Source organism: Mastigoproctus giganteus, chromosome 3 (genome assembly GCF_048544385.1).
Source record: "Mastigoproctus giganteus isolate SK-2022 chromosome 3, ASM4854438v1, whole genome shotgun sequence".
In the NCBI taxonomy this organism is placed as follows: domain Eukaryota; kingdom Metazoa; phylum Arthropoda; class Arachnida; order Uropygi; family Thelyphonidae; genus Mastigoproctus; species Mastigoproctus giganteus.
The window spans coordinates 189266439-189292636 of NC_143577.1; the positions used below are offsets into that span (position 1 = coordinate 189266439).

The window sequence follows — 26198 nt, forward strand, 5'->3', positions numbered from 1 at the left end:
TTGTTTATGGTTTTTAAGTATTACAAATATAGAAAACGACAATGAGTCCACCATCAAACACTTGGGAACTACACTAAAACATTAGTCCACGAAGAGCATTGTCCACCGATAACCACTCTCTGTCTTTTCCTCCTCAACCAGTCCTTTATCCACAGCAGCAACTGGCCCTGAATGGCATACTGCTAATATATATATTTATTAGCAGTGTGGTAATTAATTACCACACTGCTAACTGCTAATAAAAAATTCGATATCAAATTTTTTAAATCCTGATCGTTTGTCACTGCATCACAGTATCCAATAAAACTGGTCAGACAAAATCGTCCCTTAACAAATCCCTACTCCACTATAACTGCATTCCTGTTTAGATCCTACATTACTTCATCAATCGATGACAGTCATTTTTCTATTAGCTTAACTTTCTGGAATGGAAGTTAAGCTAACAGGTCTGTAATTACTCCTGTCGCCTTTTGATTCTCCTTGGTGAACTGGGGATACACTCGCACGTCTCCAGTCCATAGTGAGAGCCCCTGAATCCAAGGATGATCTCATTAATATGGATAATGGTTTCCTTACCTCCTTTGCTGTCTCGTTAAAATAATTTGGCAGATTCCATCCAAACTTGGACAATTTCTGTTCCACAAGTTCCATTGGTTCTTTTCGGGAATCATATAAACTATCCTGGCTGATACAATGATCTGTTCTCTTGGTTATTTCTCACATTTTTCCTCGAGTTTCCTTTGATATTATACTGTTTCTCGAATTCGCACTCTCTCATTGGATTTTTTCTGCTATTAGCTTTCTCACTAATAGGAAGAATTATAGATATCTTTTGGGTTAGCTGATTTTGAACCATTCCTTGATTGATGAGAGCTATATCAGTCATTTGCAATATTCGTTTTATTTAAATTTTAAGTGTTATTTTAAGACATATCTGCATGCCAATTTAGCATATGGTTCTACAGATAAGCCCTCACAACAAACCTGATCATCAGCAATAGGAGTATGTATTTTTTGTGGAACACTCGTACGTGTAGTTTGTAATGCCGTTGTAATTTTGTCATCATTATTTGAACATTTTTCACATTCCCACTTTCCTTTGTATTCAAATATTCCCTTAAATTGTTCTAATGTATTTGAATTGAAATGCAAATCTCATCGATAAGGAATCTTCAGTATATACTCATTGTTTTTGCAGTCCTCAGTGAACTTATAGTTTATAGCATTTACCCAAGAAAAACAATTGTAGCCAAGAGGAGGGTGTAGAAAAATACTCAGAAAAGGGTCTATTCTTTGGTCTACAACTTTAACGCTTACAAGAGCAGGGGTGGGGATGTCTGTGTGCGCTTATGCGCAAAGTAATTGAAAATAAAAACAGAAAAATTCGATTATCTGAGCAGAAGTATGAACAATCTCAATCCATCAACTTGAAGAGCTGGATGTCAGGAACTCGATCCGATTGGTAGAGTGACTCTTACCTATAGAATTACTAATACATTTATCGTTATTTAGTGAGCATACAAAATCAAGTTCGATAGAAACACTCGAATGTACAAACTTTCCAATTGAGATGATCAACTTCCGACCTAAAGCACCTAGTGACCTAGCCAACTAGATATATCTAATGAGCTGTAGGTTCTACGGGATTTTTATTAATTTTTGCCCATATTTATGAAAATTTTAATTGTTATTGGTGCTTTTTCTACATCTGTCTGTTTAGGATGAGAAACTAATCGTTTTTTTTTCTTTTGTACAACAGGACGAAATATGTGAGTTTATAAAAGGGATTGAAGCTCACAACGGCGCGCCTTTTAACCCGAAAAATGCCATTCTTTCTAGCACCATCAACAATATGACGTCCATGGTTTTCGGAAAGCAGTTCACCAAAGAAAGAATAAAGTTCATTAATGAACTCTTCATGAAAGGAAGCGAGCACTCTCCAACCTTTGATTTTCCCACGTATTTCCATTGGCTGTCGCCGTTGTTAATTTCAGTGCTAAGGTTCATGCCGATGATAAAATTAATGGTGGAATTCAATGAGTTTATAAGGTAAGTATCAAGTGTGGAACACCTCTTTATATTTTATTCTGAGTGCTTGTGAAATAGTAATGATCAGCTATACAGATATTACATATCATATACTGTATTGATTTGAAACAAAATGGCACATGTGAATGCTGTGAATGCTACAGAAAACAGTGAAATCAGAATTTACCAGATATTCTTATATAGGATTTAGTCGTTATGCCTATGGTATATACACTGTCTTCTTTTTCTTCTTCTTCTTTGTCCTCGCCTTCTTCCCACGTTCATAGGGGGTTGGCCTTCCCTTCCTTAATTCTCTTCCTCCATTCCTTTCTAACCAGGGCTTCCTCTCTCCTCCATCCTCTCTCTTTCAAATCCTCTGCCACCTTGTCCTTCCATCTCAGCTTAGATCTCCCCCTCTTCCTCTTCCCTATCACCTCCAGCTTTTCACACCTCTTCCCTACATACTCGTCACTTCTTCGTTCCACATGACCAAGCCACCTCAACCTAGATTCCTGTATTTTTTTTACTCAGAGGCCCACCTTAACTGTACCTCTAATGTAGTCATTTCTTAACCTGCCCTTCCTCGTCACACCACACATCATCTTAGCATCCTCATCTCTCTGCCTCTTCCATCTTCTTCTCCTGGGCCCTTGTAATCGCCCATGTCTCAGCACTGTACATCAATGCGGGTCTAACTACAGTTTTATACACTCTTCCCTTCATTCTAAAATTAACTTTCTTATCACACAGCACCCCACTCATCTTTCTCCAGTTCAGCCATCCACATTGCACTCTGTGCTGTATTTCTGCACTCAATCCTCCATCCCTCTCAACGTTCGATCCCAGATGTACTTAAATTTCGAAACAGATGGTAACTTTTCCTCCTGCAATTTTATTGTACTCTCAACTTCTCCATTCAATACCATATATTCTGTCTTTGTTCTACTTATCCTCATGCCTATATCTTCCAAAACTTTCCTCCATTTCTCCAATTTCTTCTCTGCCTTTCCTTAGGATGATTCGGACAGTATAATATCATCCGCGAACAGCATACTCCATGGTGCTCTACTCTTCACTTCTCTCACCAACATATCCATTACCAGATCAAACAGATATGGGCTGAGAGCTGATCCCTGGTGCAGTCCAATTTCTACAGAGAACCCCTCAGTCATACCTACACTGCTCTTAACCTGAGTCACCGCTCCCTCGTACATATCCTTCACAAGCCTTACGTACTTTTCCGATGTACCCTTCTCCCTCATACATCTCCATAACTCTGGTCTGGGCACTCTATCATATGCTTTTTCCAGGTCTATGAACACCATGTGCAACTCTACTTGCATCTCCCTGTATCTTTCATCTGTTTTATTGATGAGAAGTCCTTCGATGCTTTATCTCTCGCTTTGGCTATTCTCTTCAGTTGCATATCTCCCTGTTTTTTTCCAGTTCCCCATGGGCCTCGTCCACTGCTCTAGCCCTTTTTGCCTCCTTATTTGCTATTGTATATTCTTCTTTATCTTCCTGGCTACCTGTTACATCCCATCTTTTCTTCATCTCTTTCTTTTGTTTTATCATCCATTGCTCTTCCTCATTCCACCACCAAGCCTCCTTTCCCTCCGGCGTCTCCTTTCCTGATGTTTTCCCCAACAACTCTTCACCAACTTTTCTTAAGAAACAACTATTTGTTTTCCACCAATCTTGTACGTCTTCCGGTAACTTTATTCCTTTTAGCGCCTTTTCCCTGAACTCCTTCTTCAAACCCTCCTCTTTCAATCTCCACCACTTTATCCTTTTCTCACTCTGTCATGAATATTTCCTACTTTTGTCCACTGCAACCTCCCAATCGGCCACAAGCAATCTATGCTGTGCGCATACACACTTTCTCAGTTTATCACCTTGCTGTTCCTCATTTCCATTAGATGCCCCCTACAGCACATGATATGGTCATTTTGGCTTGTCCTTTCCCAACTCCTGTAAGTTATCAGCTGGCTTGCTTTCTTTTCCAAGTAGGTGTTAACTATCGCCAGGTCGAATGTCAATGCGTGTTCTACTATGCTCTCCTCTTCTCTGTTTCTTTCCCCAATACTCCACCTTCCATACACTCTGCCTTCCTCACAGTGTATATGGTATATACACTGTGCTGCCACTTTATTAGGTACGCCCCTGCTGTGCACACAAATGGTTTGTCCCACAACGTTGCAAGTCACATGACCACATTGTGGATATAAATTCTGCAGAACAAACTTTCTAGTATCAGTTAAGCGTACAAACCGTAGCAAGAATGGGGAAAAGGAGTGATCTAACGGGCGTGGAATTGTAGCAGGTGCAAGACATGCTGGACAAAGCATCTCTGAAACGGCAATTCTCCTGAAGTTTTCACGCACCACAGTTTCAAGGGTGTATCGAGAATGGTGCAACTAACAGAAAACATCTTCTCAATGGCATTCCTGTGGAAAAAAATCACTTTTTGATAAGAGAGGTCACAGGAGGATGGCTAGAAGTGTGCAAGCAAACAGACGGGCCACAGTGTTGCACATCACCCCAGAATAAAACCTTGGTGCGCAGAATAAAATATATTGCAACGAACCACTAGTCGCACTTTGTGGCGAATGGGCTACAACAGCCGACGGCCACATCGCGTACCTTTGTTATCAATGAAGAACAAGAGAGCACGGCTCCTGTGGGCACAGCAATACCTGCACTGAACTATCGAGGATTGGAAAACAGTTGCTTGGTCTGACGAGTCGAAGTTTCTGGTCCATCATGTTGATGGAAAGCTCCGAATTTGGCAAAAACAACATGAATCCATGGACCCCGTCATCTCTGACGACTACTGTGCAAGGTGGTGGGGACAGTGTTATGGTGTGGGGAATGTTTTCTTGGTACACATTGGGTCCATTGATACCCATAGATTCACGTCTGAATGCCACATCGTACCTAAACATCGTTGCTGACGAAGTGCATCGGTTCATGTTGACACTTTATCCCAAGTCAGATCGTTATTTCCAGCAGAATAATGCGCCAGTTAACAAAGCCCGAATCACTATGGAATGGTTCCAGGAACATGACAATGACTTTTCTTTTCTGCAGTGGCCCGCTCAGTCCATGGAGCTCAGTCCTATCAAACATCTTTGGGATGAGCTGGAAAGAGCTGTTCGCTGCAGGCCTACACCTCCTTCGAGTCTCAAGGAACTGCGTCACACACTCATGTCTGCATGGTACTCCATTCCTGCACAACGTTTTCAGCATCTTATTCAATCCATGCCTAGACGAATTCTGGCTTGTTTTGAAGGCAAAAGGAGGCTCAATACACTAATAGATAGGTGTACCGAATAAAGTGGCAGCACAGTGTATATTCGTCCTTATTTTTGCACTGGTTTTATACATGGGTTCTTATGAGAAAGACGTTTGTTAAAGAAGATTTCTTTTTTTTATTTAATTTTTCATATCAAGATGTACTCTTCGTGGGTGATACAGTTTGTAGAAACATTGTCCTCCCCGCACCGTGTGGAACAGACCTGGGTTCAAATCCCGTCAATGATGTGAGGAATGTTATGGTTTTTTTCACAACGTGGTTGAATTAACTGGTCCCACGCATATTTTTTCTCCAGGAAACTCGGATGTTTCATATCAAGATGTAGTCTTGATATGAAAAATTATTTAAAAACAGTCTTCCTTAGTAAACGTCTTTCTCATGAGAAACCATGTATGAAACCAGTGCAAGAATAAGGGCGAAATACACTACGAATATACACTGTGCTGCCACTTTATTCGGTACACCTACTAGTAGCGTGTTGAGCCACCTTTATCATTCAAAACAGCCTGAATTCATCTAGGCATGGATTGAATAAGATGCTGAAAATGTTTTGCAGGAATGGAGTACCATGCAGACATGAGCAGAAAATCGACCACATTGCACATAAAATTTACAGACAGTATACACTGAAAGGACAGAATTCATGCAAAATATGGTTCCTGGACAATGCGACACTGTCACCCCTCTCGCCAGTGAACAAACCCACCGCTTGGCAGGTATATAGGTACATTGCATTCACGTAGACGGTAATCAATGTCAGTATGGATAAACATCGGGAGTTAATCGAGTTTGAAAGAGGGATGATATTGGATGCCCAATGCATGGGCCACTCTATCGAGGAAGTGGTATAGAAATTGCACTATCCCCGTTCGACAGTATCAGGAATGCGTCATTTACGGAATAACATCTCATCGTGGGTAGCGCTGTGGGCGAGGAAAGGTGATGGATGAACGTGGCCGTCGACATCTGTCTCGCATTATTTAAGAAAATCGGAGAGGGACAGTTACACATCACTGCTGACTTCAACAAGAGAGGTACCAAAAACGTCTCCACCACGATCGTCAGCTGATCATTAGCCACAATAGGTTATGGAAGCCGCCGACCACCAAATTCTCATTGCTAACACCACGACACAGGACTCCACGCCTCAACTGGGCGAAAGAACATTGGTACTGGATATTCGATGATTGGAGATGGGTCTCCTGATTGGATGAGCCCCATTTCCATTTATTGGTGCATGTTACGTGTGCATTTTACGTGCATAACATGCACCCGTCATGTCAACAAGGAACTGTTTAGGCAGGTGAACGGTCGGTAACGGTTCTGCAGCGTGTTCAACTGGCACAAGTTGGGACATCTAGTACGTCATGACGCATCTCTCAAATGTCCAGGTTACGTGTCCATTCTTGCAGCCCATCTGCATCCCTTCATGATCATCGTGTACCCACAGGGCAATGGACTCTTCCAGCAGGACAATGCGCCACAGAGCCGGGGTTACTAGAACGTGGTTTGTAGACTATTCCGCAAATTTTACCATCATGGAATGGCCTCCCCGTTCACCGGATATGAACCCTGTGGAGCAGCTTTGTGATGCTCCACAGGGTTCCACCTTTGTGAAAGGTCCGTTCGAGCTTTGGATCATCCACCCAGGAATGTGATGGAATCATGGACAGCGGCGCAGCAAGCATGGAATGAAATACGTGTAGAACGCTTTCGTGAACTAGTGGACTCAATGCCTCGCAGTTTGACTGTCCCTATCCGGGAGAAACGTGGGCTTACCGGTCACTATGTAGGAACCCCATGATTGCTATCCACTCAGTGTACATGGAGCAATATGGCCTTAATCGGTGATGCTCCTCAAACCATGCTACAACAATAACATATCAAGGCGTCTTGATAAGAAAAACTGTACGGTAGCATAAACAATACTTAAATATGAGGTTTTCTATTTTGATCAATAGTGGAATGTTTACAGAACAAGTTCGTCTACTGATTCTTTTTCCCTTATTATTATTATTATAATTATTAGTCACAGGGTGCAAGGAAGCCTGAGACTTGTGCTGCACCAGCCCAAAAAAATCCCATGTTACCCTGAAAAAAAGAGAGAGAAGAGAGTCAGAAGTAGAGAGGAATGACCAAGAAAGAGAAGAATGATGTTATCCAGCTCAGGACTTTGGGTGTGCGAAGCCCATACCCATCAGATGTGAGTCCCTGGAGACAATTATGTTTGACCCTCGGATTTAAAATCGAAAAATTTATGGCTGAACGGCTATTTAAATTCTCTAGTTTATGGCACAATTTTCGGATGATTCCAGATAAATTTAAAAATTTGAGTTTATACTGGACACAGGATATTTGGCGTATAAGTGTGCATTCACCGTCCAACTTGGCATGTGGTACTGGATGAAAAACCACATGTAACTCAGAGAACTAAAATTCAACATCCTCCTCTTGACATCAGCTAAATATAACCCTTCTTGAAGAGTGTTTTAAGAATTCCTCGAGTCTCTGATATGATTCTAATTGAAACCTGGAAAAGCTAAAACTGCTCGAAAAATTTAACAGAACGAGTTACTGAACGAGTTACAAAACCCTTAATCGCAAGCTCCACAAGTTACACAACATAGAGAACGTCCTGTAACTCGTGGAGCTTGCGATGATGCGAGTGAAATTTTGTGATTTGTGGTGCACCATACAATAACAATGAAATCAGAGACAGAGAGAAACTTCGAACAGATACAAGGAACGTTTATAGGAGTTGTATTAGAATTGCCAAATATCACATTATAAAAGATGATAGAAGAAAATTAAATCAAATTTTAATTTAATTAAATGAAAAATCAACTTTAATTACTTACGAATGCCCTCCTACGCTAGTTGATAAATAATAAAGAAAAAGTAAATTTTCTTATAGTTTTAGTCTATGCTGCTGTATATTTGAATTATATTGATAACGCATTATTAGTTATAGAGAGACTAAAATAATTAGCGAGATGGTTCATTTCATTACGCTCTGAAGATTCAGAGTGTGATTGCGTATTATTGTATTTCCTACAGCTGTATTTTATTTTATCCTTTTACAGGAGTGAAGCTGAACCTATTAAGAAGAAAGCTGATCCAGATAGCATTGGAAGTTATATCGAGGGATTTGTGGTAGAAATTAAAAAACGAGAAAATGAATTAAACAGCTCCTTCAATGGTAATTATCACTCAAAAGAATAATAATAAAATTATTTTTCACTTAGGCCATATTATGTAGTATATATTATACCTGTAAATTGTGTTTATTGTGTAGTCGAGTTGCCGGTTTGCTGGATGAAAAGCAATGCAACCCTCGCCTGAGACCAACTAACTTGGCCACGGTATTTATCCAAAAACTCCACAAAAATTCTTTCAAGTAAATGATAAATTCGGAGTCGGTCTTTTCCATCCAGTGTGAAGAAGACAGCGATTTTACCAACTCTAATATTCGCTGTGGTATTTGATTTCAAATTAAAATAAAAATAAAAAAAGAAAATAATAAAATTATTCGTAAAACTGAAAAAATTTCACCTGTACTACAATTGAAGGTTGTAACAACAGGTTCCTAATTTATCGAAGTATCAAAGTCATAGACGGTCCAGCAGATGCTGCAGATGAGTTGAATAGGTACTTTTCAGTAATATTTACCGCTGAAAAACCATTTGAACCATCGAGTAATAGCGACAACGAGCAAACTTTATGTAAAATATGTGGTATAACGATCTCGGCAAAGTGTCTAAGAGAAAAGCTGCAAAGACTGATCGAAGTAAGGCTCAAGGGTTGGACGCTAACGTCCTGTTATATTAAAAGAGCAAGTGCATCACACATTGGAATTTTTAACAGGCTTATCATTATACTGGAATTGTTAATAAGGTTATTATTATACTGGAAAAAAAAAACTTTTAGAAGGGTGAAGTAATAATTCCCCAAATTACAAAGGAGATGCAAAAGAGACTTGGGAAGAAAAGAAGAAAATGAGTTATAGACTACGGAGTTTAACTTCTTTGGGAAGAACCATAGAATTTCTAATGAAGGATGCAATACAGGACCATTTCCATGGGAACGATGTCCTTAATGGATTTCAGCACGGACTCGCGAAGGAGAAGACTCCTCTGACCAGTTTAGTCAATTATTATGTTGAGATATTATTACAACTGTATACAAGAAACAGATTTTATATTATTTACTTCGATTCAGAAAAGCTCTTAATGCACTTCCGTATGAAAGGCTATTGTAAAAAAATGGAGAAAGTTGGTTTTTTGTAAGGTTCTCCATCGGAGCAGGAACTGTCTAAAAGAGATAACACAAATGACTACTCTTCAGGATGAACTAGTGTAGAAAATGGTATCGCTCATGGAACAGTGCAGAGACCCTCCTCGTGCTTATAACTTCCTTAACGGCGTTGTTGAGAGAGTAAGTATAGGCGAAGCTGTCAAAGTGTGCCGATGATTTGAAGGCTGGAAGGGTATTAATGATTATAACCAGTTATTTTGCTTCAAAATGAGTTGGGTCCGTTATACAGGATATCTCAAAAATACACGGCATAACTTCAGGAGTGAGTTCCTCTTATGTAGACAATAAAAATATTTTATATCAACATAGTTCCAGAAATGCTTGGTTCCCGAGTTATTAACCGGAATGTCTTATCTCCTGCAAGTGATTTCCTTCATCACAATGGGAAATCCACAGAATCTGGTGGTTTTTCATTCCGACCATGTACTCAAATCAGGAGCAAGCGGATATGCATTTTATGTACTGTTTGGCAGACGACAATGCTCTGGAGGCTCCTCGTTAGTACCACGAAAGGTTCCCAGAACGAAGATATCCAGACAGGAAAACGTTTGAAGGTATCCATCGTCGCCTTTGTGAACATGGGACCTTTACACCTCGTGCTGCCGTCAGAGGACGACCAAGATCTACGACTCCTGAAGTAGAGGAGGAGATTTTGGATGTTGTGCATGCCACTCCTGGAATCAGCACACGCACAATAGCAATGCAACTGGCTGTTCAATGTTCGACTATTTGGAGAGTGTTGCGAGAACACGAACTGTATCCTTACCATCTGCAACGGGTACAAGTCTTGTCACCAGCAGATTACCCTGCGCGTGTAATGTTCGGCCAGTGGTTCGTGCAGCAGTGTGGTACAACTCCTCACTTTTCTGCCTTAGTGATATTCGCAGCTGAAGCACAGTTCACACGAGACGGAATCCAAAACTTTCACAATCAGCATGTATGGGCTGAGGAAAACCCACATGCAATTCTTCCATCACATTACCAACAGCGGTTCAGCCTCAACGTCTGGGCGGGTGTTTTTAGTGATAAGTTATTTGGGCCCAATGTATTTCCAAACAAACTCACAAGGCAGGCGTACAGAAACTTTCCGGAAAACAACATGCCTGATTTCTTGAACGACACGCCATCATTCGTCAACAAGCACACTTCATGCACAATGGCGCTCCCGCACATTTCAGCCACCTAGCCCGCAATTACCTGAAACGAAGGTTTTCTGGTCGATGGATAGGTAGAGGTGGACCAACTGCCTGGCCTCCACCCTCACTGATTTAAATCCACTAGATTTCTTCTTGTCGAGCCATTTAAAGTCATTGCTGTATTCGACTCCGGTAGCTGATGTGGAAACTCTCCGCAATCGAATTGTGGCAGGTTTGAGACAATACGAAACATGCCAGGAATTTGGCATCCTCTTCGCGAGTCCATGACACATCGATGTGAGGCCTGGATTCAGGCGGAAGGTAGATATTTTGAACAAATACTATAAGGTGATGTGACCAGTTAGGTGTCATAGACAGACCTTCAAAACTTGGAAACCAAAAAATATTTTTATTATCTACATATGAGGAACTCATTCCTGAAGTTATGCCGTGTATTTTTGAGACATCCTGATATATATATATATACATCGCATCTATAATTTAGAGTATTTGAATCAATAATTTCATTAATTTGAACCTAGACAAACTGGCAAATAGCAAACAGAAACAGATAGCCTTAGCCAATTATTCATAGGATGTATTGAGTGGTGCTAGTCCTAGAAAACGTACCATTCAATGTATCCTTTTATCAGTAATTAGCCTCATTCTCATTTCGAGAGATGTGAGTTGGAATTCCGTGAGGAGTGGCAAAATTTTTAAAAGTCCTCTCAATGGGGGATAAATTTAGCCGATCGCCGAGAAGAAAGGAACTCTTTGACGGATAAAACACGCTGGCTAAATATGGACTAAAATTCTCTTGTGGCTTGAAACCAAATAAACGCCATAAAGATCTGAAGAAAACAATCGAATAGGGTAGATGGGAAATCCATGGAGAAGATGACACTAAAAATTATATTAATACGGAAATTAATGAAAACTCCTGAAAGCAGTGAAGTATTAAAAAAAAAAGAAATGTTTAAAAATTATTTATCATGCGATGTGGAGTGGTGTGGAGATGAACGGAGCCTAAAATCCAAGTGTCATTTATTAGGAACAAGTATGAAGCCAGTCAATGAAACTTTGCTGATAATACTCTGTCCAGTCGTTATCGATGGAGAATTTATGGCTACGTTATGTTAGGTTAGGTTACCTAACCTAGCCTTTTAAGAAAAATGTACTTTTACAGTTATTAAAATTATTGATAACGAGTAAATATTATAAAAGACCTTTAAAGCAGTTCTGAACGTTTTTAATTTATTATCAGTTATTAATAATCAATATACAGACACAAACCTGAACAAAATTCTGAAAAGGCTTATATTTTTATGTAGAAAGTATGTTAATGGGAAATATAGGAGCACTCTTTGGAGCTGGCAGCGATACTACTGCAGTAACACTTTCGTGGAGTCTTCTGATAATGGCGACATATCCCGATGTACAGCGACGTGTCCAAGATGAAATAGATGAAATCGTAGGAAGAGAAAGGATGCCATCGTGGGAGGATCGCCTTCATCTTCCCTATACTCAAGCAACATTACTAGAGATATCGAGATGGCAGACAATCGTTCCAATCAATCTGCAAAGGATGTAAGTATGCAGAATTTTAAAAATTTAAAGAACTGATTATGGCTTAGAATTGTTACCATTTAGAAATTATTATATTTCTGTGTTTCCGTATATCACAAAGGACCATAACAGCAATTTGTTCATCCAAATGTGCTTTTTGATGTCTATTTTTGTGAATATTTTCTATTATTCTATCAGAATCAATATTGTACCTCCAAAAATTACTTCCATCTTCATGTACATAGATTAATTATAACATCTTGTACGTGGGATCGCACACTCAGCCCATATGTATTGCATTCTGGTTTTTCGTTAACTAGATTCCAGTAATATTTTTAAACTCTGTTTAGAATCTAGGCCAAAGGAAGAGACATAATAATAACACACATACCCGTTCCTACTCTAATAGCCAGCAAACAAACATTTCAGATGTCACTAGAGGAACAGTAATCAATGGTTGATCTACCACCACAATCTCGAGATATGTATTGGCTTCTTAATAAAAATGAAGGAATGTAGCCAAGGTTTGGCCCCAATAGCCCTACTCTTTTTCTGTGATAATTTTCACCAATTAATAGTGGTAAAGTATTTTATCGCTGACTCACACAGATGTTGTCAATATCGCATGCAAAGCGGAAATTTTCTCAGTGCCCTCATCTTCAAACATTGAATTTCAATATTTATTTATTTATTATTATTTTTTTTTTTCTTTTTACAACGTGGCTGAGTTTGCGAGGTCTTTCTTCGGGTAACTCATTATTCACATCGAAATACCAGAAAACACGTAAATAATTTACGATTGGAACATCTATATCATGAATTATGCCTAGTGATGTGTATGCAAAATTGTTATTAAAAGTATACTGGTTTATACTGAATGGATCACTTCAAAAATAAATAAATAAATACAAATTTCGATCCCTTTCTAATTTTTAGGGCAGTCAAAATTTATATAGTCTTTCGTGACAGTACAGTGTTTTAAGTATTTATCAGTTTTTTTGTAGAGGTTTGGGTTCGAATCCCGTCGATGACTGAAAAAAATTCTAGAGGTCTCTTAAATCGGGGCTGCTTTGTTTTTCCCTAGTATGCTTTTCAGCCTTGATGACAGGGGTTTTCAGCCTTGATGACATGCAAAATGGAAATAAATACAGACATAAGATGGAAATTAAGTGAATTGCCTTAGTTACGACCCTTAAATAGGGTCACAACTAAGATAATTCATTGGTACACATGTCTGCAATTTATTTCTGATAACCTCTACAAATAGATGAAACCTTATCTGTGGACAGATAATTTTTTATGAAATTAAAATTAAATGACATTTCATAATTTATTTAGTAGGAATATCTATTATACGGTTATAAACATAATACATTATACAATATTATTTTATTCCATAACAGATAATTTTATACATTACGTCATAATATTGTTTCTTAATAGCTGTAGAATTATAAGTGTTGTGAATAAAGACTTTCACTGTATTCGCTAGTATTATGCATTTACAGAGCAAGTGAAGATTCTACTATCGCAGGCTATGACATACCTAAAGGAACGATAGTTCTTGCCAACTTTTGGGCTGTGCATCATGACCCTAAGTACTGGGAGGACCCAGAAAGTTTCATTCCAGAAAGGTTTTTGTCTTCAGATGGAAAAGCCGTCAAAAAACCAGAATATCTTATTCCTTTTTCGATGGGTAAGTCAAAGATTCGTATTCAACTCTTTTATATTTAGTACTTATGTAATATATATCTTTCTCAAAGTGGTGTCCCTCAGTGATTTCCATTTTTTGATATATTCAGTAAATCACCGCCCCTAGACCACGTGGCGTGGAGTCAACAACTTGCTAGAAGCGATATTGGAGATAAACAAGAACAACGGCTAATTTATGTAAGCTCAGTTATCAAAAAACAAGGCACAAATCTCGCCACTCACCCCAGGTATTTAGCACAGAAAAGGCACCAATATCCTTTCCGACTTAGGGAGAACAGAACTGCCCGACCAAACCACGTGGAGGCCCCAAGAAACCAAGTAATAACACAAAAAGACAATCCCGAAAAACTGAATATGATTTCATCATTGGAACAGACACAAATTTGAGCATAAAAGCAGCACCAGGGAAAGTGAGACTCTTTGCCATTAGACTAGACCCAAATACAATAATGGCCACTCTACACGCTCTAATCAAACTGGAATCTACGTCGAAATCCATTAAATGAAAACCAGACATGGCACTTATGCATCATTCCTAATAATATGTAATCATTGGGACCTAAAAAGCCTCCTCTGCCCGAATATCTGGCTTCTTAGTGCGAAGGTCAAGATCTTTGTGGACTACGCCTAAGGAAAACGGAATCGTAATGCATAGCAACCAAGTAAAGTATATCAAAGATGGAGTTCCTCTGAACCCCTTATCCTCTTCAATCAAAATGTCTGGAGTATGTGGAATAAATTGCAGACACTACGGAACTTCTTGCTGCTTGAAGACTTCACGTTTATCTGCCTAACAGAAACATGGTTAACCACAGACAAGCAACTTCACTTCCTTAACGGGACCAACGCCTACCACCCATTACCTCAAATGAACGTAACCATAAACGAGGGCGTGGTGTAATTATCTTTTCTCACAAAAGCCTGCACATCACAAATACCATCAGAAGTGACTCCTCCAACTTTGAAGGCGTAAATGTTACTTGTTGCAATAATCTTCTTAACATCCAAGTCTGTTTAATATATCTACCCCCAAACCATAATAAGGTGTCTAGAACGGAGCTATTCGCCTGATTAACCCTGTACTTAAAAGAAAACCTTCCCACAATCTCATTACAGGGGACTTTAATATGCCCTTCCCATGTTATGCAGAAGCGAAACCAGAATTGGATAGCCTTATTTCATCACTGGGTACTTTCCCTCTGCAGACCCCCATCAACAAGATAGGATCAGAAGCTTGATCTTATCTCCTAAAAAAAAAAAAAACTATTATATTTAGGCAACCCGAATAATTAAATTCATCTGCCGTGCATTATGTCTGTAAATTGCGTGTGTTCTATGGTCCATTTGTCTGTTTTTCTGAACGAAAAATCCCAGTTTCTGGGAGGGGGGGGAATAACTTTGCTATCTACGCCTGAGACCGACTAACTCAGCCACGGAGTGAAAAAACCCCATTAAAGTCCCACGCGTCATCGACGGGATTCGAACCCGGGGCCTGGTAGTAGTAGTAGTGGCACGTGATGCAAGAAAGCAAGTGTAGGAGCTTATGCAGCATCAGCCAAAAAAAAAAAATCACACCATTCCCTCCAAATGCCTGTCCAGTTCCTCCTTAAATTTATTTAACCTATCAACTTCCACAACGACAGATGGAAGTTTGTTCCAACAATTAACCACCCGCTGGCTAAAGGCAAATTTCCGCACATCTATTCTACATCTGTCCTTTCTTAATTTGAACTTATGTCCCCGTAGGTTCGTAATCTGAACAAGTGGAAGGATCCCATCAGAATTCAGCGTGCTCAACCCATTCAAGGCCTTATAGACCTCAATCAGATCACCGCGCAGGTGCCTAGTCTCCAGCCACTGCAATTTGCAGAACTTAAGCCTCTCTTGGTAAGAGGATCCCTTCATTCCCCTCACCAATCTTGTTGCCCTTCTCTGTACACGCTCAAGTAAATCTACATCCTTCCTAAAATGAGGCCTCCAGACCTGTACGCAGTACTCAAGGCGTGGCCTGACCATTGCCTTATACAGAGGGACAATCACCTCCTTTTCCCTGCTAGCAAAATTCCTATATATCATTGACAAAACCCCATGACCTGCCCTAGCAGCCTGTCTGCATTGCTCAGAAAACTTCATATCTGACTGCACAATTACTCCCAGGTCTTTTTCATTTTCTACCACCTTAAGTGTAGTACCACACAGTTGGTACGTTTCTCTGGGGTTACTTCTACCCATATACAATACTTTGCATTTGTCAAGGTTAAACTTCAGTTGCCACTTCTTAGGCCATCTGCCCAAATTATCTAGATCCTGTTGCAGTAGCACACTGCCATGACTGTCATTAACAACCCTGCCAACCTTTGTGTCATCTGCAAACTTCGACATTAAGCCTGATATACTTTCATCAATATCATTGATAAATACACAAAACAACAGTGGACCCAACACCGAACCCTGTGGGACTCCACTAATAACATTAGTCCACGAAGAGCAGCACTACCATTGGTCCACCCGGTTTGTGGAGGACGGTGACGATACCACCATGCTACCCACACAGACAATCTTATCTACTTAAATACAAGTAAGGCTACCCTTCTGCAGAATTTTGGAAGATTTAACTCGCATCACAGCCCTCTTATCATTGAATTTAGCCCCTCGCCTAAGAATATTAACCAGAATAAAAACAAAATCGCAACAACCACAAAACTCGTTTTCTCCACCAAGTTCATCCAAAAAAAAAAAAAAAAAACTATTATATTTAGGCCACCCGAATATTATTATTATTATTAAAATCAGTTTATTTCCCAAGAAACCTTGGGTCACCCCGGGACGGCTCTGAGCCAGAAGGATGTGAATATTTACAGACTAAGGTGCATTTACAGGATTAAATAAACAAAATATACAATAATATACAAAATATACAAAATATATGATTACATGAAGACAAAGTCTTTGTCAAATACAAAAAGGCAAGTTAAAAAAAAAAAAACAGTCAGTCATGTCCAGGTGCAGGTGAGTATCATAGATTCATTATGTGGTAGTGGTTCTTGAGTATTTCCTTCCTGTTGGATTTGTCTTCACAGAACCTATCAGGATGGATTCTAAATTTATTGAAGATCCGAAGACAATTAGCTGGAAACATATTCCTCAGGGAATCAATGCTTGATAACGTAAGACGCAGAGGGAGACAGGGGTCGGGGTGCTCCTCTCTTGCCCTCCTCGGGCCAGATATTAAAGTGGATACCGATGGAGCATCAATTCGCCCCGTTATAAGTCGTGCAATCGTGAGAACATTTTTTGTCATGAGGATATGTCTCAAGGGAGTGGTGCCCAGATTTGCTTGTAGGATCGATCTGGAGATAGTTAGGGTGTGGCCTACCACCCTGTTCATCCATCTAAGCAACCAGTACTCTAAACTGAGATACTTGTGAAGGTATGCGGTAGGGGCAGATGACCAAATTCTGATGCACAGAGAGGGATCGGCGTAATACACCTCAGTATGTGCCGAACAAACAGCGCTGGCTGATGAACACCAACGAGCTCCTGACGCACTGCCCAAAGAGCCGCGTACGTATTTTGCCTCATCCTGACAAAGTGAGGCTGAAAGCTGAGCCCAACATCCCAGGTGAGGCCAAGGTCAGTATGAGAGGTCACTTTTCGCACCGGCTCCGCACTAACAAAGATTTCGATATCATTTTTGACTCCCTTCTTGGTTATCGTCAGTTGCGTTGATTTGGAAGGGCTCCAATTGTGGCAAGATAATATTCCAAGCTCAATATCTGTCCAGAAGCTGGTTTGTTGATATCATGAATCTGATGATTATGATCTGAGTTCACGTAGAACTTCAGATCGTCGGCATAAGAGACAAAGTTAGGATTCTGAGCTAGGAAAGGCTCCAAAACTGCTGCACACAGGATAGCTGACAGTTCGCTTCCTTGCGGGATGCCCCTTAAGACGTCAATGGTTACCTGAAAGTCATTGTGGGTCACAGACAGGTGTCTAGGAAGTAAAATAGACTTCAAAATTTGAAGTAAGGTTTCTGCCAGGCCGAAGTAGTGTTTCAGAATGGTAAAAAGAGCTGGGAGGTGTGTTTTGTCAAAAGCCGATTTAATGTCGAGGAATATGATATCAATCTGTGATTTGGTGTTAAGGGTGCGCTGAATTCTGAAGAGGGTATCAAGAAGATTGGTGGCTGTCGAGCTCCTGTGCAGAACGGTATGCAGGTACTCGGGCCTGTGTGCAAAGGAATGCTGGGAAATTGTTGGCTGAATTACTTTCTCAAAAAATGTGAGTAAAGAACAACTGATGGAGATTGGTCACAGGTCTTTAAGAGATTTGGATTTCTTGATCTTTGGAATGGGCTTAACATTGTAGGTTCTCCAAATTGAAGGCACCATTCCAGATTACAGGATTTGTCTGAAAAGGTGAAGGAGAAGGTCGACTATATATGGGCTGCAAATGTTGATAATAAAGAGTGGGAAACCATCCGGACCCACAGTAGCTTTGTTAGGTAGTTTATTAATCACGTCAATTAGGGTCTCTCTAGTTATTTCTATTTCAGTCAAGTGTGCCCTAGGTAACCAGTCCTCCTGCGAGAGAGAGGAATCAGAGTCAGGAAAATCTCCTTGCTGTAAGCTGAAATGTGCCCATTCCTGGACAAGCTTTTGGTTAATGGCTAGATGATGATGATGCGAAAGGATCCTTCTACCACTCTTCAACCTATCGAGAACAGCTTGGTTAAGGACCTGCCTTTTATTTTTCAAGAAGCATACTCTTTCTTTCTTAAAGGTGGAAAGGTCTGAGGGAAATTGGGTTTTCTGACATTTCCGGTAGGCCTTCTGCTTCTTGATGAAAGCCGTCTTACTTTCCTTGTTAAAACCCCGATTCGACCTGTTACCAATCCTAGTGATTCTGGCTGCACCACGTAGTGCAATTGACTTCAGTTGATTGAACAAGAGCTTAATGGCACCCTCCAACGGCTCAGAATAGAGACGCCCCCAGTCAAACCGAATCAAGCATTGGAGAATGATTTCTGGCTTCAGATATTTAGTAGAGAAGGCTATCGTAGGCAATTCAGCGGAGTACTTGTCAGGGAACCCAAGAGAATTGCTCTGTAAGGACAGTTTACATGTAATTGAGGAGTGATCAGATTGGAATCGAAGGTTACTAGATAGGAGTTTGATGTCTTGCGCGTTGCGGTAGATGAATAATTAAATTCATCTGCCGTGCTGTGTCTTATGTCTCTTAATTGCGTGTGCTCTATGGCCGATTTGTCTGTTTGCTGGACCAAGTTCATCCAGGAAGAAATAATTCTTCAGAAGCTTAAACTGAAACACGATCTACAAACTACCTCCATCTCAAGCAATAGACTGCATCGCAGATCACCTTTGAACTGTCGCTCAATTAGGAGCATCAAGAAAAATAGGAATTTGTGAATTGACTAGGCCCTTGTTCTACAAGCAAATGAAATCATCTTTCAATGATAAACAAAAAGCCTATCGAGAATGGCAAAAAACACAAACGCCAGAATCCTATACTTTTTTTTTTCAAAATGAAAAGAGCCATATTCAACAGGATAAGGAGACAAGCCCATTATAAAATAATCTGTCGCTAGGTATGGTAACGCCGGGTTCCACTGGGGGCCCGGCGGCCAACAGGCCGGATGAACAATGGGCACAACAAACTACATACCACATGACCCATACATTATTTTTAAACCTCTGGCATAGACAGGGTACTGTCACTCGATACATAGAACATAGGCGGAGGTGGGAGAAATCCACGGAACCGTCAGACCCTCAGCATACCTATACCTATACCTATAAAATAATCTATGAGTAACTTGCTGTAGGAAAGAGAATCCTTAACAACTTGAAACAACGCTTCCACATGACATGAGAGGCTTTCGAAGAATGCGCAGATCACACCTTTAGGGATTATGGTAATATATCACCTTTCTCAAGCCAACCTCTTAACCCAATATCCAATCGGACCCCCCCCCCCTGGAGAAGCTATCCATCTCTAGTAGAGAAACAGCAGCGGTCATCAGGTCATCCTGAAATGTACGTTAAAAACTTCCTAAATATAGAATGTAGGATACTTAGGTGGCTAAAAAATATTTTCCAATTCCCCTTCACTGTCTCCAGAGGCATTTTCTATGCAAATATGGAGTGGACGTCGTGGATGTTTATTGTCATTTGGACAAATATTCATAAACTGACCAAGCTATTGACATGAAGATATGATGCGCCAGTACTTACAGGAATCATATCGCACCCACAAATTCAGAGGCTATCGTGCAGCCTGCAAAATAACCACTTCACTCCAATCTAAACTCTTGATTCAGTTTTTTTATTTCTTGTTAGTGATGGCTTCATTTTGCTCAATAAATAACAAGCATCGCAGAGCCATCCGTTGTTTGTTTCTTTGAAAATCTTCTTTGATGTATTTTTTAAGGCTTGCCGGACAAAAATGTAGAAACAGGACTCAGGTCTAAACGTCTCGTCAGGAACATTTGGAATTTTCCCTGACGAGACGCTTATATTTTATTATTCATTTTTTTATGATTATTCATCCATCATTGTCATTCGGATGATATATTCGTAATTTTCGAAAATGGCAGGTGTTATTGGTTAGGTAAACCTCAGAATAAATTAATTCAAACTTGTACATATAATTGTCTAACTTAAGTGGGTCAGATACTTGACGTACTCGCTGGTATACTTTATTAATAGCTTAAATTTGTTGTCAGTTATTCTTAGCATTGATCATTCTTCCCTTCGATCATGGAATGATCATTCCTGTGTATTGCACACAGGAGACTGTCCATAGAACGAACGCATGTTGGGCAGCTTTAAGAAAGAAAAAAGGTTGGAAAATCTGAAAATTTGACAATAAAATTTAACTGAACCATTTAAAGTAAAGTTAGCATCACAAAATCATGTCCAGGACAGTGGAGTCGGATGCCCAAATACATTTAGGATGTCGCCACTGTAATAAAAGTCTGGGTAGAAGAATCCTTATGTCTTCTGCAACCCACCGCTGATGGTCTTGGAAATTATGTGTATCAGAGCCAGTCAGTCGCTACATCCTCTTTCTGGTTCAGACCCCAAATAAATAATCCAATCGAGTTCATTTTATAACCGTAACTTAAATATTAAAAATGAATTTTTCATTATGGAATAAAATTGTTTAATTTATTTAATTATTTTTTATTTATTTTAACTTTCAGGTAAAAGGTCTTGTCCTGGTGAAAAAATGGCTCTTGTTTCTGTTTTTCTTTATTTCGCAACAATTCTACAACGATTTGATATAAAGTTGCCAGATGGTGCAGTGGCTGATTTCAAAGGACTTCTTGCAATCGTCTTGCAGCCTACCCCCCAGAAAGTGTGCCTCACAAAAAGAAAATGAAAGCAACTCATCATAAATTAAAAAAGAAAACTTAATGGGCATAACTTTCTTATTGTCATAGTTTACATATTAATTATTTATATTAATTTTAAATTAAAAAAAACAGCAGGAAATTTGCAGGTTTTAGCCAGATTTTTCCATTTACAGTGCACGATTTCTATATAGGGGAAATGTTTACAAAGTCAGGATTTTAATTATGTCGATGGAGGGTGTACAATGAATAAATCACATTGTCTGCATTGAAATGTTAACATCAAATATTTTGGATGATCAACGAGAATAAAGAATACATTTGAACAAACACTTTTATCATATAGCATTCCATTATCTTATTGTTGATTTATTCAATTTAATACTGATACTCGTAAATAGGTGAATTTATTTTTATACTATCGCCTCCATTTGGTCATTAGAGCTTAGTTTTGTGGTTTCTTATGAATAATTTTGATCTCGTAATATATTAGCGTAATATATCTCGTAATATGTAAACTGTAACTACAAAAATTGCTAGAACCTGGTTTACACCCAGTCATTACACGTCCTTTATATTCTCTAACTATAAATCCTTAAATTCAAAACTGTTTTATTTTAACCTCCCCTTATGCGCTTACAGCACTAAAGAAGATTCTGTTTCTTTAACTGTCGATAATTTTATCTTCTTTGACTGTCAATTTTACAAAGACCTCAGAAAACCACTCATCATTACCATCTAAAACTTTGCTTTTAGTTAGTGTACTTGGCTAACCACAATACTTTCGTCTGAAGATATCTCTATCACTCTCCAAAATGTTGCTAAACTCGCTTTCACAAAACGCTGTATTTTGCAAACTCACGCTGTACAGTCTACAGAGGATCTTTCCTTAGGACGAACTTTTACTGGTGCAATCATAGATTATCGAAAAACTCCAGTTTCTGTTGCTTCTGCTCGTGATGCCACATGTTCTGATATATCTAGTGATTATGTCACATTTTGCTCCTTGGATTTCCTGACTTCAGTTTGCTTCTTCTTTCTTCCTTTTATGCTATCCTAGACAAAAACGCTGCTCGAAAAAATTAACAGAACACATAGAAAACGTGATGTAACTCGTGCAGCTTGCGAAGTAGTAGGACAGAACGCACCGTTATCTTACTCTAACAGCAAGACGGAATCCTACGATGTCCAGTCATCAACTGTCTCTTCAGGTCGCTTCCGGCACAAGTGAAAACATTTCCAACCGGACTGTGTTTAAGAGGTCTCAGTTCTAGTGGCCTCTAAGCACGGGAACCAGTGGTTTTTATCTCATTAACCCAAACCACCTCAGAGCTCGTCGAAACTGGTGCCAAGAACATGTGATATCAGTCCTGACAAATGGGGTACAGTTCTGTACTCTGATAAGTCCCGTTTTAGGCTGAACACAATTCTAGACGTTATTTCATCTGGAGACAACTAGGAATGTGGTACCAATCCTCCAACATCAGAGAAAGGGACCCTTACGGTGTTGGTGGTGTTCTCGTGTGGAGTGGAATAATGATCAACGGCGGCGCCCGTCTTCATGTTTCTGATAGTGGTAGCATAATTAAGCAGAAGTACCGAGAACAGATCCGAGAACACTATGTGCCACTTTTTATAGTTGTGATTGGTCCAGATTTTCATTTCATGCACGACAACGCCACTGCGCATAAAGCTCAACTGGTGGAGGAATATTATGAAACTGAAGATATCCAACGATGGCCGTGACCAGCGCGATCACCAGACTTAATCTGATGGAACATGTTTGGGACACCCTTGGACGTCGCATTGCACGCCGGCAGCCAATTCCTCGGTCACTTGGTGAACTAAGGTCTGAGCAAGTGGAAGAATTGATTTTGTTGTCACATAATCTTATAGATATGCTTATGTCAGCATGATTCAGAGCTGTCCAGAGCTCTCCACCCACAGTCCAAAAGCTTGGACTGTGTTGTGCACTTGAATTAAAACTTGAGCTTTTTGTGAAAGCTCAAGTTTTAATTAATTATAATTAATATTTAACAATAATTATAGTAATTGGTGGACCAAGAGGCACTGTCGATGAAGACTAAAGTTAAGATTAATTAATCAATCAGGAACAATTTTTTGTAAGTCCTTTCACTGAGGAAAACTGTCATATAGTATGTAAGCTTAATGAATCTGAAAAGGTTAATTTCAAATGGATATATTTAATAATACGGGAATTAATTTAGTAGGTAGTGAAGATTTTTGTTAATGTTTGAGTTTCAAGAATAATATTATCGATCAGGAATAATGAAGATTTTCACTCATTTTTCTCGATTACGAATTAGGCAAAGAACAAATAGAAGAGTGCTTAAGCAATTGTAAAGAGCTATCGCTGTAACTTAATCCAAGTTAATCAATGTTTTGTTATCTGAAAGTCCACAGCTTCCATGCACATTGAAAAGCACAAAGATAAAACGGTAGATAAAAATGAGAAGTGGATAAAGAAAGAGACATCGAAATGGCATAGCAATAGGTTGTTAGTAGAACTGATTGCGGTCAACACGATGAGAGGAAAGAATAACAGGAGATAGTGCAAAATACATCCTTTACTGGAGTATTTGACCTTCAGGATATGAATTGGTTAAAGACCATTTAATAAAGAAGAAACAATGTAGAGAATATTTCAATTCATTATTTTTGTTCACTTAAAAACATCCAACCTATGATTTTTTTGACTGTTTTCCACAATTTTCCACATTTATAGATTTTGAAAACTCTAAAATAAAAAGCATGGTAAAAGAAAAAAATAAATCAAAATCAACACAAAAAAAGAGGAACAGACCAATTCAATTAGTGCGAAGAACAGATAATAACAGGTAATATGTTCAAACTTTAACAGCATTAGTATTTTCAACAGATGAAACGGTAATCATTACCACTATGCTGGTCAAGAGGACTTTCAAAACAATAATTAAAAGCTTAAATGGCTCGCCCTAATGTTTAAAATGTACACCAAAAAGTAGAGCACTTGCTGGATTGCATAACGAGTAGTGAAGTAATTGCCTAACAACCCATTCTGTGCTTATAGTATTTCTTTTAACGTTCGATATTCTTGGAAATCCTTATGTTGTAGTTGCTGATTTCTGCAAATTAATTTAACGCTCTGGGAGATGGATGGTTTGACATTTATTATTGTTGACATTCCTACACCACACCAGCGAATCTCAAATGTCGTTTGCAGTGGAATCTAGCCTGTCCCTTTTTGAGTCATCCACTGCAGTTTACTAATGAAATTCGGAGGCAGTGGGAGTCATGATGTAAGGCCACGTCTCATGCTCTGGATTTAGGCTGTTGGTTGCTACTCCAAAAACAATTCTGCTTCTTATACTAGCTTTATGAGTAATTCCATAGCTCCAGCGTTCTATGAAACAGGATGCCTCCATGATAATGATTCATCTAATACAGCGAGAAGCGTAAAATTGTAGTCGAAACCAAGCGAGCAACAGTCCTGATTCTGGTCAGCCCAGGATCAAGACTCCAATCGGATCAAATATGTTTGGTATGAACTGGAACCCCTGATTAAGGAAAGGCGAACAGGTCCCTCTTCAAAAACTGAACTGCACTGCAGGAGTAATGAACACAAATGGCTTCTGCATTACAAGGAACTAGTCGTAAGTTACGACGGACTTCGGCCACTGTGGGCAAAGTGGGCTTACAACTTCTTAATTTGCCCATTATTTTTATTTTTTTCAAACGTTGTAGTGCTGTTCCGTTACTTTTAGTAAACTAGTGTATATCTGTACCCTTAAAATTTTAACTATATGTCCCAAATGAAAATTATCTAATAATTCTAAAAAGCCGAAAGTAACAATAATAAATAAAATTATATCTAAACTCATCTAGAAACACAAACATTACTGGGAATTTTATAGATCAGCGATAGGCAAGCTTCTTGGGAACATGTACCATAAAAAAGTATGAATCCTCTTGCTTGAAGTGTTCGAGAGGCATCGACGTTCCAGCAATGAAATAAATCAGTTGATAAAGTTTTGATAACGTTTCTTGAAAAACTGGACTTGCTCATTAACAGAGACACTTTAACTAAATAGGTGTTGAATCAGATAGATGGAGTTTGATTTGCTGAATTAATATCAAGATAAAGCAAATAATAAATATTTTTTGCATGACCTCTCATTAAATACTGTCCATCACCTCATAGCGCCATTATTTGTTATCATTTTATTATTATTTCTTAAAATTTATCCGGTGCTGTTTGGTGCCTTGGATATGCATCGTTTGCTATTAATGGATATGGGACTGAGTAAATTTCGGTCACGTGGTGTAGCGAGTGTTTTCTGTTATGAATGAAGAAGCAGCCTTACTTCTAGGAGCAAACAAGTGATAACTATTTACAGGGAATCTTATCGTACGTTTTGAAGCCGCGTCTTGGAAAGATACGAGATTTTCATTCCTGTCCATTATCAACGCCCTTCGACCTCACTACAGATTGAATCCGTTACGAAAACGCATATTGATATTCCGATATGAATGATCAATGTCCGGTTTAAAATGGCGTCTTCTTTTGTTTCAGAGACACGAAAAATTTTACATAACATCCTATTTTAGAAATTGTACGAAAAGGTTTTTTGGGTTCTATTTTATAAATGTATTTTTCCCTTTGTTTTGTTTTTAGTTTGTTTGTATGAGATTCCACGTTCTGAACCAATATTTATCTATTTCGTGAATAAATAAATATTGGTTCGTG

General features: G+C 39.1%; 1 protein-coding gene across 1 annotated transcript in view; it reads left to right on the forward strand.

The window, feature by feature from the left end:
- LOC150088495 (vitamin D 25-hydroxylase-like) overlaps positions 1–21480 on the forward strand; it is a 42009-nt gene extending 20529 nt beyond the window's left edge. Inside the window, exons 4-8 of the mRNA XM_090370190.1 lie at positions 1760–2049; positions 8428–8543; positions 12126–12381; positions 13869–14056; positions 21302–21480. Coding sequence (XP_090226316.1) covers positions 1760–2049; positions 8428–8543; positions 12126–12381; positions 13869–14056; positions 21302–21480 — 1029 coding nt within the window. The remainder of the gene's footprint in view (positions 1–1759; positions 2050–8427; positions 8544–12125; positions 12382–13868; positions 14057–21301) is intronic.
- The last annotated feature ends 4718 nt before the right edge of the window (positions 21481–26198 follow it).